The sequence below is a fragment of the Chinchilla lanigera genome, unplaced genomic scaffold (genome assembly GCF_000276665.1).
Source record: "Chinchilla lanigera isolate Chin_1 unplaced genomic scaffold, ChiLan1.0 scaffold00051, whole genome shotgun sequence".
NCBI classification, from domain to species: domain Eukaryota; kingdom Metazoa; phylum Chordata; class Mammalia; order Rodentia; family Chinchillidae; genus Chinchilla; species Chinchilla lanigera.
Window position 1 is genome coordinate 7,191,149 of NW_004955452.1, and position 15,077 is coordinate 7,206,225.

The 15,077-nt window shown below is 37.7% G+C and overlaps 1 protein-coding gene across 6 annotated transcripts in view; it reads right to left on the minus strand.

The window, feature by feature from the left end:
• Eya3 (EYA transcriptional coactivator and phosphatase 3) overlaps positions 1-15,077 on the minus strand; it is a 125,125-nt gene that overhangs the window by 42,387 nt on the left and 67,661 nt on the right. For 5 of the 6 annotated variants that reach the window (XM_013519541.1, XM_005394937.2, XM_005394939.2 and 2 more), the window contains 3 exons: positions 13,751-13,817; positions 10,733-10,869; positions 2,324-2,461 (listed from right to left, as the gene is read on the minus strand). In XM_013519541.1, coding sequence (XP_013374995.1) covers positions 2,324-2,461; positions 10,733-10,869; positions 13,751-13,817 — 342 coding nt within the window. The remainder of the gene's footprint in view (positions 1-2,323; positions 2,462-10,732; positions 10,870-13,750; positions 13,818-15,077) is intronic. The other variant, XM_005394940.2, reaches the window with a different exon arrangement.

The following is a 15,077-nucleotide window of genomic DNA, read 5'->3' on the forward strand; positions in this document are numbered from 1 at the left end:
CTGCCTACACCCAGACACAATAAATTCCATGCCGTGTTGCTTTTACACAAGTCTGGTAGTCTCAGCTGGTCCCCTCTCCCTGCCCTGTGCATTATAGAAAGACTACTATGTGTTAACAATGCTGGGATCCAAAGACATTAATTAAAAATTAAAACTGAATTAAAATTAATTTTGAAATTTTGCCACTTGAATATTATTTAATCAACTAGACCAACTCAACTGAAGAAAGTGACCAATTCAAGGCCACACAGTCACTGTACTCTAGGAAAAAGAGTGATATAAAGAAATCAGATCTTACCACCACATTGGGAGGTATAAGAAAAAAGAAGTCAGAGTCCGGGGAAATAGCTCAGTGGCACAGCACCTGCCTGGCAAGTGCAAGGTTGTGAGCTCGATTTCTGGTACCCGACCCCCACAAAAAAGTCAGATATTCAAAGGATTTTCATATCATACTGCATTTTCAAGAGCAATCCTTTCTCCTTAACAGTACCACTGAGGTATAAAGAAAAGGTTTTGATCAGAGTTAAACCAAAAGCAGAATTTGGCTTCTGAGATAATTTTGCTAATCTCCCCAGGGAAGATGGGCTGTTGTCAATTGAGAATGCTTAGGGTTGGGCTGAGTGGATATTGCTATCCTGACCACTTAAACACAACACAACAAAACAACACATACCAATGCACTGCATTTTTTTTTTTCTTCATTCTACGGAATGACTGGTGTTATGGTTTGTATCTGGGTGTCCTCCTCAAAGCCTCACGCGGTCATGGGGCAGGCTTTTAGAGTTTGATTGATTATGGGTGTGAGAGCTACACCTGCCCTGGGGTGGAAGTTTACACATATAAGGGACAGGAAGCGGCTGCTTGCGGATATTCCTCCCCATTTTGTGTTTGTTGTTTTGGCTGTGTTCTGCCGCCATGAGCTGTAACTCTCTGCCATGTGCCACTCTGCCTTGTAACCTGCCAAGTATGGACTGAAACCTCCACAAACTGTAAGCAAAATAAACCTTTCCTTCCTTAATTTTGGGTGTCAGGTATTTTGTCCCAGCAACGAGAGAAAATAACCAAGACAACTGGAATAAAGAGGTAGCCCTGGCCGGAGTGCTGATACGTGCATGCCTGTAATCCCAGCACTTGGAAGGCTTACACAGGAGGATCGCTTGAGCCCAAGAGTTTAAGGCCATCCTAGGCAACACAGTGAGACCATATCTCAAGAAAGAGGAAGGAGAAAGTGGGGGTTGGAGTGGAAAAAAACAAAGTCATCCTCTTGAGTTTTTCCCTCCTACTTTGTTCCCATCTTAGAAATAAAAGATGGCAATAGAACATAAGAAAAAGGGAGAGATTTGGGGAACAACAGGCGATAAAGGCAAGTCAGACCAAGGTTGTAAGAATACAGTATGTACTAGTTCTGTTTCCAGTAGATCAAACAGCAGTTTCCCCAAATTTAACTGAGAACAGTTAAAATTGAAAATAAAAACCATATTTTAAAAATGTATATCACAATTTTTCTCATCACCAGTTCATTACCTTAAGAACCTCACACAGGGTTTGTATATCTTATTCTCATCCCTTTACCTTTCAATTTATAAGAAATAAAATTTAAAAGCTGGGAGAAAGGGAAAAAAAGCTGGGAGAAACCAGGAGAAAGGAGGCAGATGAAAAGGCAGGCTCTGGGTAAGTGATTCCCAGTGCGGAGCAATGGTAACCTGTCTACACTGCATCTGGAAGGGCAGGCACTTGACCCTATACTGCCTGTTGAGTGTCTTGTCTTTTTTCCTGATAGTCCTGATACAATCCTAACCTTTTAGGAAACCTGGGGAGGTAATGTTATTTAGAGTTTGAGTTTAATGCTATGCTTTTCATGCTGAAATACAAACAATAATGAACTTTTTGAGCAAGAAAAATGCCGTAAGTACTGTAGTACATGGGGGTACAAGGTGACAAAGCCACAGTAGAAAAGCACACACACCTTACAATATCACCCTGACAGTTCACATAAAAGAAGTCTGCAAAATTCTCACTCATTGTAGTCTTCTGCTCATGTATAGGACAAAATACCTTTAAGAGATATCAGCACCAACATGCAAAAGAGAAAGCTTTAACTCTATTAAGCAGCTCACATTCGAAGGCTAAGACTACTTGCAAACCACACTCTTTGGTTCTGGATTGCCTAACACAAAAGCATGCACAAATGCAAATATCACTGTTTTCTGTTTTAGAAGACAGCGCTCCTGTATTATCCAATTTGTTTGGAGATACAGGTAAATCAAAAACGAACAAAAAACTCAATAGTAATTAACACACATACACAACCATGCCTATTTACCTTGAATGGGGTAAGAATAATGTGCTGGGCTTGGCTGGCTTGTGGTTAACCCTGTAGTGCAGGTAAGAACACTGTGTTGACCTGGAGATGGAGTCTGAATTAAACCACTTTCGGGTTTCATACCTGGCCACAACGCACCTGAATCAGATAAATTGGACCAATTACAAACAATATACTGGGACTGAGGAGCACGGTTATGCTTTCAAACAGCAGCCAGTAGGTTTAAAATCTAAATCTTAAAACAAAAATAAATTTGCTTGTAAGAGGAAATTATTAATTTTCCCATTTGTAATATACCACAAGCAAATACACTTTCAAAGAGCTAGGAGATGGGGCCATAGAAACAAAATTTTTGCTAAAAATCCCAATAGTGGTATGTATATAAGTTCATTTCAATGCCTGGGGTAACTGATCAGGGTTCAGAGAAAGTTACTAACACCAAACGGGATAATTTATTATAAATAATGTCAAATGTTCATGTACAGTGATAAATCATTTATCCAAATTGTCAAGGTGGGAGAATCTCCACATAAGTTTAAAAAGTTCACTTACCCATTAAACAAGCACCACATTTTTCTAAAATGTGTTAAATTCTTCTGTTTTCTTGTTTATTTGTTTGGTTTTTTAAGACAGGGTCTTGCTAAGTAGTTCAGGCTGGCCTTGAACTTATTATGTAGCCCAGACTATCCACAGCCTCTCAAGTGCTGGGCATTACAGCTGTAGACCAACCACCATGCCTGGCTAATTTCTTGCTTTCTTGAGCTGATTATTTTGGTTTTTGTTTTGCCTCCCCCCCCCCCCAGGTACCGGGAATCGAACTCACAACCTTGTGCTTGCCAGGCAGGCACTGTTCCGCTGAGCTAAATTCCCAGCCCGAGCTGATTATTTTGTAACTAACCTTTGTTTCTGTTTTTCTCTGTCTCTGTCTCCCCTCTTTCTTCTGTCTCTCGGTCTGGCTCTGTTTCTCTCTGCAGCACCCAGGACTTTTACAGTGAGTTACATCACAGGTCTCCTCACCGCTTTGGAGACAAGGTCTCACTAAATTGGAGGCTGGTCTCAATTTGCCATCCTCTTGCCTCAGCCTCCCAGAATGCTGTGATTATAGGCATATGCCACCATGCCTGGCTTATTTCTTCTGATTAGGGAAGACATGCCATATTTTTACAAATTAAAAAGTATTACAGAAATATGTAACTTAGGAAAAAAGTCATACATACATCTATCATACAGATTTAACTACCATTAACAGCTTGCAAAAGAGTCACCCTGAATTCTTTTTTTTTGTTTGTTTGTTTTTTGTTTTTCTTCCGGTACCAGGAATCAAACTCACGACCTTGCGCTTGCCAGACAGGCACTGTGCTGCTGAGCTAAATCCCCAGCCTCACCCTGAATTCTTTTACACATTTACCTTATTTGTTTGTTTGCTTTTTGAGACAGGTCTCACTATGTGGTCCATGCTGGCCTTGAACTCATGGCCATCCTCCCGCTTCAGCCTTCTGAGTGCTGGGATTACAGGCACGTGACACTACACCTGGCTGATCTTTCTTTTTAATAAAAATGGGATGCAGTACATACTATTCATAATTTACTTTCCCATATAATACCTCTGAGAGACATCATTCCATGTCAGAACATATAAGTCATCTTAGACTGATAGACACCATAACTGCTCGATTTTATTTTATTATTTTATTTTATTTTATTTTATTTTTAAGGCACTTGACTGACAATCTCCCTAAAATATATTTATATCCCACCTCCCTGGTAGGGAGGAAATAGTGAGCCTTTAGGTTTTCTCAGAACTATTTTTACAAAGGTCAGTACTGAGGTGTGTTATATATGTATTACAGAGACACTTGTAGAGGCTACAGTGACATTTGAAGATAATTGCTTATTACTAAATTGAACTCATAGTTCTATGATTTTTAGGTTCTTAATGATGTGTCGCTTTTGTTTTTTTTTTTGTCCTGGGAATCGAACTTAGGACCCTGACTTGCCCGGCAGGCGCTGTGCCGCTGAGCTAGATCCCTGGCCCCTCGCTTCTTTACAATCTTAACAATGTGTCATCTTCATTGTACCTTGCCTTTTAATAATGAAGTAGGAAATTAAGAAAGCTTCTGTAGGAGAGGCTAAGGATATTCTCTGTGAGCGCAGCACTCATAAACACAGCTTTGGGGATCACTTTAGCTATGGAACAGCCCTGTTTTTTTTTTTTTTTTTTAATATAAAAACAGGTTGTCTGGTTTTTCATTGTGTTGTGAATAGAAATGGTTGCTGGACTAGTGTAATCAAAATGGACAGAAAGGTCTAAGAGTTCATCATCAAACACAGACCATGTACAAAAAAGTATTAAGGTTAGTCATGACTTCAAATTCAGTATTAATTCATTTCATTTACTTCTAATTTGATAAGAAATCTCCAGTCAATTAATATATGCAATGAATACTTTCATAATGAAGACTTCTGCTTCAGCAAGGCACTAAGTTGCCTTAGTGCAATCCAGATCTGTCATACTGGTTAACAAGTAAACAAAAGAATAGCAAAGAGATAGGACCACAGGACAAGGTAACTGCTTTGTCTCAAACTTTTTTTTTGAGACAGGGTATCCCTATACAGTTCAGGCTGGCCTTGAACTCACTATATAGCTCAGGCTGGCTCCGAACTCGCAGTGATCCTCTTGTCTCAACCTCCCGAGTGCTGGGACTATAGGCGTGCGCCACCACAGCTGGAGAATATTCTCTTATCTACTGATCACATGAAATAACTTACTTGAGGAGATAGAGGAATATTAGCATTTCTAAGCAAGAATTAGGAGGGCTGCCTCTTCCATTTAATTCATGATCATTTGTCCAGATTAACCAGTGTTAAGGTATTTGCTATGTTTACATTTCAACGACAAAAATATTTGAGATTATTTTTAAAATATTTATGATGCATGCCATCATTCTTGGTGGTTATTTACTAGAATTCTGCTAAGAAAATTACCATTTAAATGTCCCAATAGCTTCCAGATTTATTGTAATCAATACGATTTCTTCTTCCAAACAGGTTTTGACACCGAGGTACTGGACTTGTGAACATATTATTTCACTATACTAAGGCAATTACCTAATAACAACAGTATCAAATGAGAATGACTTGGTAGTCTTATTGTTTAATATACATTTTGAAAGCTTCAAACTGTAAAATGTCTCTAAGCTGGTTGTTCTTAGAAGATCAAAAATTAAGGTCTCTCTGAGCCCCGCGTGGTGGCACACGCTTGTAATGCCAGCACTTGGGAGGCTGAAGCAGGAGGATCGTTGCAAGTTTGAGACCAGCCTAGGCTACAAAGTGAGCTCAAGGCCAGCCTGAACTGCATAGCGAGACCCTGTCTCAAAAAAAGACCAAAAAAAAAAAAAATTTAGGTCTCTCTTGTAAGGGCAAAAATTGTCTAAAATAAGTAGAATAGCAAGTTTTGAACATTTTTGTCAAGAAACACAAAGATATTTAATATACAATTATTTCTGAAGAATAAAATACAATCTGAGCATTGCCTCCAGCATCACAGTTGCCTGATTTTTTTGTTTGTTTGTTTCTTTCCGGTACTGGAAATCGAACTCATGACCTTGTGCTTGCCAGGCAGGTGCTGTGCCGCTGAGCTAAATCCCCAGCCCTTGGTTGCCTGATTTTAAGGAACATATAAATATCTTTCTCTAAAGTCACCCTACCCAGAATTCCAGATAATAGGCAGCATGACCAAATGAAGTGACTCTCTAGCCCTACTGCTAACAGCAAATGAAGAAACCAAACTCTGATTTGCTGACTCTTAAGCCACTGATCTATGTGTAACTAATAAATATTTTCTAGCACTTTTAGGCCCCAGGAGCCTGCCGTGGCAAGACTACTAGTCTAATAATGGGAAAGAAAGTCTGTCCCTGAGTTCAGTATTTCCCTCCTGCTGCCCCAGGGTGGGGTCTTATCAGAAACTCCACCACTCTAACCAAACCAATCTAACCATTCATTTTATAGTAACACATATCAGAACAGTGGCCCTTTAGAGACTGATTAGACTAGGAACTGAAGTACACACCAATGCCAGAAAAAATTACAAGTAAAGAATATCTTGGTTGACCGACTAGCTCATTCAGATGAATCATTACATATACTAAGTAGCTTAATCTGAGTACTTTCCCTGATTATAAAGAAGTAGATATAGCCAGGTGTGGTGATGCACATTTGTAATCCCAGCACTCAGGAGGCTGAGGCAGGAAGATCGCCCAGAGTTTGAGGCCAGCCTGAACTACATAGCAAGATCCTGTCTCAAAAGAAAATTAGAATATAGAAAGTATAAAGAAATTTTAAAAATCACATATTTTCACCATATAGAAAAAAGCAGTTCTCACTTTTGCACGGGACTTTGTTAACTGAAACCTTTGCATGAGGGAACTACATCTTTGTTTTGCAGTTCTTTTGTGCCTGACATGAAATCTACGGGGCCTGCACAGTTAAAATCCACAATGCCTCTCTTCAAACTTATTCTCTATGCATGTATTTGTAAAAATAGTAAATTGGTATTATACTGTTTTCAGTTTTATATACTGTCTTTCCCAATTCATAATAATATTTTCTGAAGACTCCAAATATTTTTTAAGAAGATCCTTTATAGCCTGGAGTGGTGACACATGCCTGTAATCACAGCACCAAGCGAGACTGAGGCAAGGGGGTTGTAAGTTTCAGTCCCATATGGACAACATATTGAGGCTCTGTTTCAAAATAAAAAATAAAACGGGATGTAGCTCAGTGGTTGAGCACCCCTGGGTTCTATCCTTAGTATTACCAAAAAAAAAAAAAAAAAAAAAGGATATTATATATAATGGTTTACAGAGTTCTACCCATAGCACTGAAATTAACACCTACCTTTCTATTCCATACGTAGGTTGCTTCCAATTTTCTGCTATTATAAATAATGCTGCAATGAATAGCTTAGTTAGCAAATGTTTGAATATCTAATTAGTTCTAAAGGATAAATTCCCAGAAGTGAAATTACTGAGGAAAATGGAATGAACCACCCTTAAGGCTCTTACTACGTATTCCCAAATCTTCCACTCACATTGAAATTCTTTTAAAATAAATCAGATCAACAGCAATTAAAGGCATAGTGTATAAGCCCTTATGGATAAATGAACATCCCTTTCCTCACACACATTCTTACAGATCTCTACAAGTTAACACCTCCAATCTCCATTTCTGTCTATCTCCAGAAAGAATATGATTACTCCTAATCAACCCCTTCTTCCCCAGATTTCTAATCTTTTCTACTTTAAGAGAAAAAATTAAATCCTTTTAATTTCAAACTCAAATTTGAGACAATCTTTTTAAAATAGACCTAAATCTATGAGACCCTCTAGAATTAAACAGATCTAAATTCAATTCTAATATCAGGCAATTACTAATTGTATGATTCTGGGTTAGTGATTTAATCAAGCCTCAGTTTCTCCACTTATAAAAGGGGTGCTACTACTTACTTAACTAAGGTTAACCTGGAAATTAAATGAGACAGTAATAGGAAGTGTGAAGCACGTATTCTTAGCACACTGCTTGGTATATTAAGAACGCAATAAATATATTAAAATAATGTCATCTTCTGGAGCCCTATACACATCTGAAATAAAATAGACTAGTTAACCTGAAAACAGGCAGTATTGATTAAAAAATCTTGATTTCAAAAGAAATCAAGTGTTTTCTTTATCAAAATAAACACATTACTCAAAAAAGCCAGGTGTTAAAACCTAAGAAAATACCTTTTAAAGACATAGTAACGGTTACTATAACCTCTTCAAAAAAATGTGCGAACACGCTATATCTCTCATTCACATTACCCCAAACTCTCTAGTAAGTTTTTTTGGTACTGGGAATTGAATTTAGGACCTTGCGTTTGCCAGGCAGGCACTGGACTTCTGAGCTATATCCCCAGTCTTTGTATATTAAAGTCAAATTAAGCTAATGATTACCCATCTCTCTCAATTATTGTTTTTTTCGTTTTTTTTTTTGAGACAGGGTCTCACTATGTAGTGCAGGCAGGCCTTAAACTGGCTTATGTAGCCCAGGCTGGCCTCAAACTCATGGTGATCTTTCTGCCTCAGCCTCCCAAGTACTGGGATTACAGGTGTGCATCACTATGCCTGGCTTCTCTCAATTACTGATAAAACAATGTCTTTGACAGAAGTCTTTCTTGCCCCAGATATTAAACAAAAAGAGATTAAAGGAGCATATTATGATTTTTCTCTATGGGACAAACAATGTTTTCTGTAGGTTTTAAACAGAGATCTTTTTACTTTACAGAGTTTTCTTTTTTAACACAATGGAAATGTATTCATAAAAGACCTCACAATACTTAGGATTCATATACACATGACAGTGTTAGGTATTCTACAAATGAGTTCACACACAATAGAAATTTTATTTAATATTCAATAGCAGGAATAATCAACTGTTTAACAATGTTATAAAGGACTTGGGCTTGCCAATAATTTTTTTTTTTTTTTTTCAGACAGTCTAGGTCTGTAATTCAGGATGGCCTTGAACCCGTTATGCAGCCCAGGCTGGCCTGAACCTGCAGTGATCCTCCTGCCTCAGCCTTCTCAGTGCTGAGATTACAGGTGTGTACCACCACATCTGGCTTCAGATGGTTCTTCTGCTAAAAGGACTATTCAGAGTTGACTGGTTAAATATACCACAAAGGTGCATACTTGAAATCCTAACACTAGGAGGCTGAGGTAGAGGCTTGCAAATATGAGCCAAGTCAAGGCAACTTAGTGACTTTGCAAGACCCTGTTTCAAATAAAGAAAGAGAGAAGAGAAAAAGAAGAAGGTTGAGGATATAGCTCAATGCAAAGGGCCCTGGTTCAATCCCTAGTACTGCCCCCCAAATTTTTTTCTTACCCTAAAGTTTTGTTTTTCTTTTCATTTTTTTTTGGGGGGGGGGGGTACCGGGAATCAAACTCAGTACCTTACACTTGCCAGGCAGGAGCTTGTGCTGTTGAGTTATATCCCCAGCTTGTTTTTTATATTTACCAGGAGCCAAAGAATGCTAACAAGACTAAAAGAAAGCTGTCACTACTAAAAAAAAAAAAAAAAAAATTACTCAAATGGATCAAGAAAAACAAATATAAAAATCAAAAGAAGGCAACACTAATAATATAAATTCTACATGGTGTGGTGACTTCTTTGGAAACTTTATCTAACTCCTAGTTTGTTTAAATGAAATCTACAAAGATATAATTTTTTTGCTATCAGAATTTTCTGATAGGAGTGCTAAGAGAACAGAGGAGGGGCAGTAAAATATACTGCATATACAGTATCTACCCATTTAGACACACAGAAAAAAATCCATAAATATTAAGTGCTCAAAGGACTTCAAACTAACGTCAGGCAAATCACTCTGAGTTATAGCTCATGTCCAAGACCCCTAAAACTAACGAAAACAACTCCCTACGCATGTGATAAAGGTGTGGGAAGTTGGGGATTTTCTGTACTCTAGGATGAGCTTTTGGTTCAACATAATGTTTGATCAGTTTTGAGTAGAGATGGAGGAAGGAAAAGGAGAAATTAGCCAAAACAAAATAAAAACAAAAACCCCCCAAACCCTTACAGTGTAGGCTATGGATTGCTTACATATATATCCTATTTAGAAACCTACACTACTTGGTTTTTGCAGAAATTGGCCACCTCAAAATATACTTATTATGCCTATTTAACCATGGTACCATGTCATACATTAAGTCAAAGCAACATTAATGCCTCAAAGAATTTTCCATAATTTTTCTCCCTTAAGCTTCAGGGTCAAAACCTTGAAAACAGCTAAATTTTGAGGGGCAAGAAATGAGAATTGAAAACTGTGACTTTATGATACGTTTCAAAGATACTGCTGCAAAATTATACACTCAACTTCTATCACATATATCACTGAATAACTATTGCACAGAGGACGATGCATCTTTCCAGATTAGTCTTGCAAGTTTTTTGGGAAATAGCAAAGCAACATTCTTTTTTTTTTCTTTTTTTAAAAATTTTTTTTTAAATTTAAATTTTTTTTTTTGGTCTTTTTGAGATAGGGTCTCGCTATGCAGTTCAGGCTAGCCTTGAGCTCACTTTGTAGCCTAGGCTGGTCTTGAACTCACAATGATCCTCCTGCCTCAGCCTCCTGAGTGCTGGGATTATAGGTGTGCACCACCATGCTCAGCTTTTTTTTTTTTTAAATGAAGGATTCATATGGATTTTGGAGGCATGACTTTATTTATTTATTCACTTACGTGGTATCTGGATTTGAACTCTTGACCTAGCACTTGCCAGGCATGTGCTGTGCTGCTGAGCTATATCCCCAGCCCAAAAGCAACATTCTTGGAAACTGCTTACAATAGGGTGCCTTACCAAAAGGAGGTAGTCCATACGTTTGTGTTGCCTGAGGGTAGACAGCATAGGGCTGAGGCTGCTGTAGTGTCTGGTACTGAGTCTGCCCAGGGTAAGCAGTTTCCGAAACAGGAACTGAGAGAATATGTGCATAAGGTCTAGAAAAATTCAAGAAAACAAAAACTTACACAGTGACTTATTTTGGTAAAAATAATACGTAAAATAGCTAATACCACTGAAAGCAAAGAATCAGAAATGAAAAGACTGAGGCAGGAGGGTCACTGAGTGTTCAAGGCCAGCCTGAACTACATAGTGCGATCCTAGCTCAAAAAAAAAAGGATAAAAAGGAGGTGAAACTGGAATAAAGGTGCAGTAAAAATTGATTATAACACAATGGTTCTAGCAAGTGGTGATAAGGAAGTCTGAAGACAGAAAGCATAACTAAAAGAGTGCCTTGAGTGTAGTGGATATGCAAATACTTTGTTGCATATTTTAAATTCACTGTGGAACATATTTATATCTCAGTAGATTCTGAGGCTATTCTTTTTAAAAATTTTAGTGAGGGCTGGGGATTTAGCTCAGCGGCACAGTCTTTGCCTGGCAAACGCAAGGTTGTGAGTGAGTTCGATTCCCAGTGCCGGAAAAAAGCCAAAAAAAAAAAAATTTAGTGAAAAAAATACAAAATTTTTTAACAAGAGAATAACAAAATCCAAGTAGTTACTTAGAGTACAAGGCGGAAACAAAGAAACTATATTCTTAGCTAAATCCAAAAAATAGTCCAGGTTATAGCTATTACTCAAGTCACATGGGAATAATGTAAAATATTAGTGGACCTCACATGTTTCAATCTCCCGATATGATAAAGATCTTAGGTTAGTATCTAATTTCTTTGTAAAATTTCAGAGAATAAATTTAGTCATCTCACAGAAAAAAACTTACTGTGCTAACTTGAGGAGTTTAAAAGTTTAAACTAAGTAACTGAGCAGTTCTACATCCTGGGGTGAAAAGGACATGCCCTTCCTGCTCCAGGATGTTGTTCACTGTGTCAACTTACAAAGTTAAAAAAAGTTAACTGTGTGACTCAGCAGGGGGTGGGGTCCTTATTTTGTATCATCCTGAGCCTGTGCAGGAGGGGGGCGTGGAGACCTTGTGGGCATGGTGGACAGCCCATATACATTGTAAGGAGGGAAAAGAGGCTTACTCCCCCTCCTTGTGCTCTTGCTGCTTTTGCTGTCTTGTGCCACCTTGAAGTGTTGCCCCTCTGCCATGCCACCCTGCCTTGGAGCCAGCTGATTATAGACTAAAACCTCCACAAACTATACGCTAAATAAACCTTTCCTTCCTTAATTTTGGGTGTTGGATATTTTGTCTCAGCAACAAAAAAAGTAACCAAGACAATTTCACAGAAGAAAAGACATGAAAACAACTGGTTCCATGATGCAGTTAGTGTAAAAATCAGATTAGAATTTGGAAAACTCACGCAATTGACTTTTTAAATTTTTTTTTTTTTTAAAGTAAAAAAAGGATAATAGTAATAAGGGGGCTTACCGAATTACAGACAAAGTGGTAGGAAACTTATCAATGGTTGTTGTTTTACATATTGTTATCTACAAGGTAGTTTCTCAGGAAAACAAATAGACAAATAATAGTGAGCTACAGACAAAAGTGGTAGGTTATTATCAATGGTTGTTGTACTATATTTTGGTATCTTCAAAGTGGTTTCTAAAGAAAATAAATAGAGCTACACATGAGTGACCAATTGAATAATCATTGACTATTCTCAATGGCTGTTGTAGGAAACACATAGTAATAAACATACATCCATTTACAAAATAGCACAGGAACAATACAAACATTACAGAGTTATGGACAGATTAGTAGGAAAATATCATTGGCTGCTTTAATACATGGTGGTATCTTTAAAGTGGTTTCTCAGGAAAACAAAGATATCCAAGAAAGATCTAACAAGTAGTTAGTTACAGCCTAAGGGTTGTGAAAAATAGTGTATTACTTCCTCACCAGTGACTCCTTTCACTGTTGACTTTTTAATTTTTTTTTGGTATAAGGAATAGAACTCAGGACCTTGCGCTTGCCAGGCAGGCACTTGTGCCATGGAGCTATATCCCTGGCTAAATTGACTTTTTAATAGGCTCATTTTAACTAATGTGAAATTCAAAAGGTTCAAATGGAAAGGCACAATAAGAGAAAAAAATTGCCAGTTTCTTTTTGAAATGGCCTCACAGGCATCTCTCATCTCTGGTACCAATTTCTTTATATATCATGCACTTGTAAGCACATGAGAACGTATCCTGGTTTATAAGCACACCTATACATGTCTGCAGATGGATATGCCCACTCTTCATCAACATGCAACTGGTATCTTGGTACACACGTTCTACACCTGCACATATTGGAAGTAACTAACTTAGTTGGTTATAAATGCTAATCTTGCTCTGGAAAGGCCCAAAACTTTATGTCTCAGTGACTTTGACCTACCAACTGGTTTGTTTTTTGTTTTTTGTTTTTTTTTTTAAATAAAGATAAGGTTTCACTATGTAGTTCAGGCTGGCCTTGAACTCACATCAATCCTCCTACCTCAGCCTCCCAAGTACTAGGATCACAGGTGGGCGCCACCATGCCCAGCTCACCAACCTGTTTAATTTCAAGCCCAAATCTTATGCTGAAGATATTTCTCAAATGAAAAACTGAACACAGATAAGGCTGAGAAGTCCCATTCTGGGGCTGGCCTATTACTGATCTGTATATCAAGGTAAAGAGAGAATGATCAAAGGTCAGTCAGTAATATGCTTTCATCACTAACATTGTGTTACATTTTCCATGGCTCTCTGAGTGGGATCTTATGTAACAGGCAACCAATTACTTTCTAAAAGGATGATACATGGACTACATTTGGAGGGAATAAAAAATTGGAGTAGGAATATAGAGAACAAGAGAAGTGAGAAACTAAATTTCAAATTAAATTTTGCAACAAACCTACAGGAAAAGTATACGTATTTTGGAAATGATTATTTAACTTACTTTGCAGAATATATTTGTGAGGTATAATCATTGGATGAGCGAGGGATGTAATCGGTGCATGTCATAACTGAAAGACAGATAATATCACCATGTAAAAAAGTTAGAACATTTTCAAAATGAAATGGGAAAATTGCATGTCACTACATAGTCTCTCAAACGAAACGACAGAATATATACCCTGGGTACCAGAAAGTTTGAAAGATTATGTAGCAGAAAATACTTCACTTTCATGTTATAGATCTGTTCACAGACTTTGAGAGTCAGTACAAGAAACAAGAACGTACCGATTATGAAAAGTCAACAGCTGATATCAGGTGATCTCTACCTTCACCCATCACTGATCTAAATCATAGATGAAGCGACCTCCGAAGCTTTCAGCTGTGCTCAATGGCAAACTTAAAAAGCAACTTCTGTATCTGGGAAACCACCTTATGCTTCTCCACCTTATCCATTCTCTGGGTGCTTACTCTATTCTTAGTAAAAGGTCATACAAATGACATATAGGAAGCCAGATTTGGGGGAAACTCTCATTCTTATCAGAAAACTGTTGCTACTATAGAACCAGGATGCTTCTATACTATATTTTGCGACCTGTAACAAAAGCTTGTTTTAAGTTTGGCAAAGCAGAGACAGACTGATGTGGAACTGATGTGATACTCTGATGAACCAGCACATAAAGTGACTTTTCCAGCTAATCTCCTCTTGATCTCCATGACTTTCTTGAAAATAGCTGCTGTAAACTTGATTTTCTTAATATCTGGAATAAATGCTTTAAGTATTTGAGTCAAGTTTAACAGATAACTAAATTCCTCTCATTAGACACTAATTTAGACCAGGCTGTAGGCTGTAGTGCTTTTATGATGTCACTAGACACTTGAATTGTTCAAGAACTTTCTCTAACATCTATAAAAGCAGCTACTGTGAACAGAGACTGAAGGTGAATCAACCAAGTTTCTGTCTAGCTAGGTTTCCTGAAGAAGTGCCTGACCCAAAATGAAAGCCCTGGTCAAGAACAGATGAGGGGCCAACTCATACCCAAAAGTAAGACAAATCATCATCTATGAGTTTATCACAGAAGATCTTATTCAATGCCACGTTTGAGGTCTTTAAAAATAATTATTGGAAACTTGAAGATCACATTCATTTATAAGCATTTCTCAATTAGATCTGAAGTTTTACTACCTATCACACAGAAGGTAAGGAACCCTCATTCAAATTCTGCAGGTTCCTTCTCTGCTGACAGGTACTTTATAAAACACAAACCCTTATCCTCCTCCAATTCAACTTAATTCTACAAGAGAACAATAAAACATCCTAGGATCTTGGG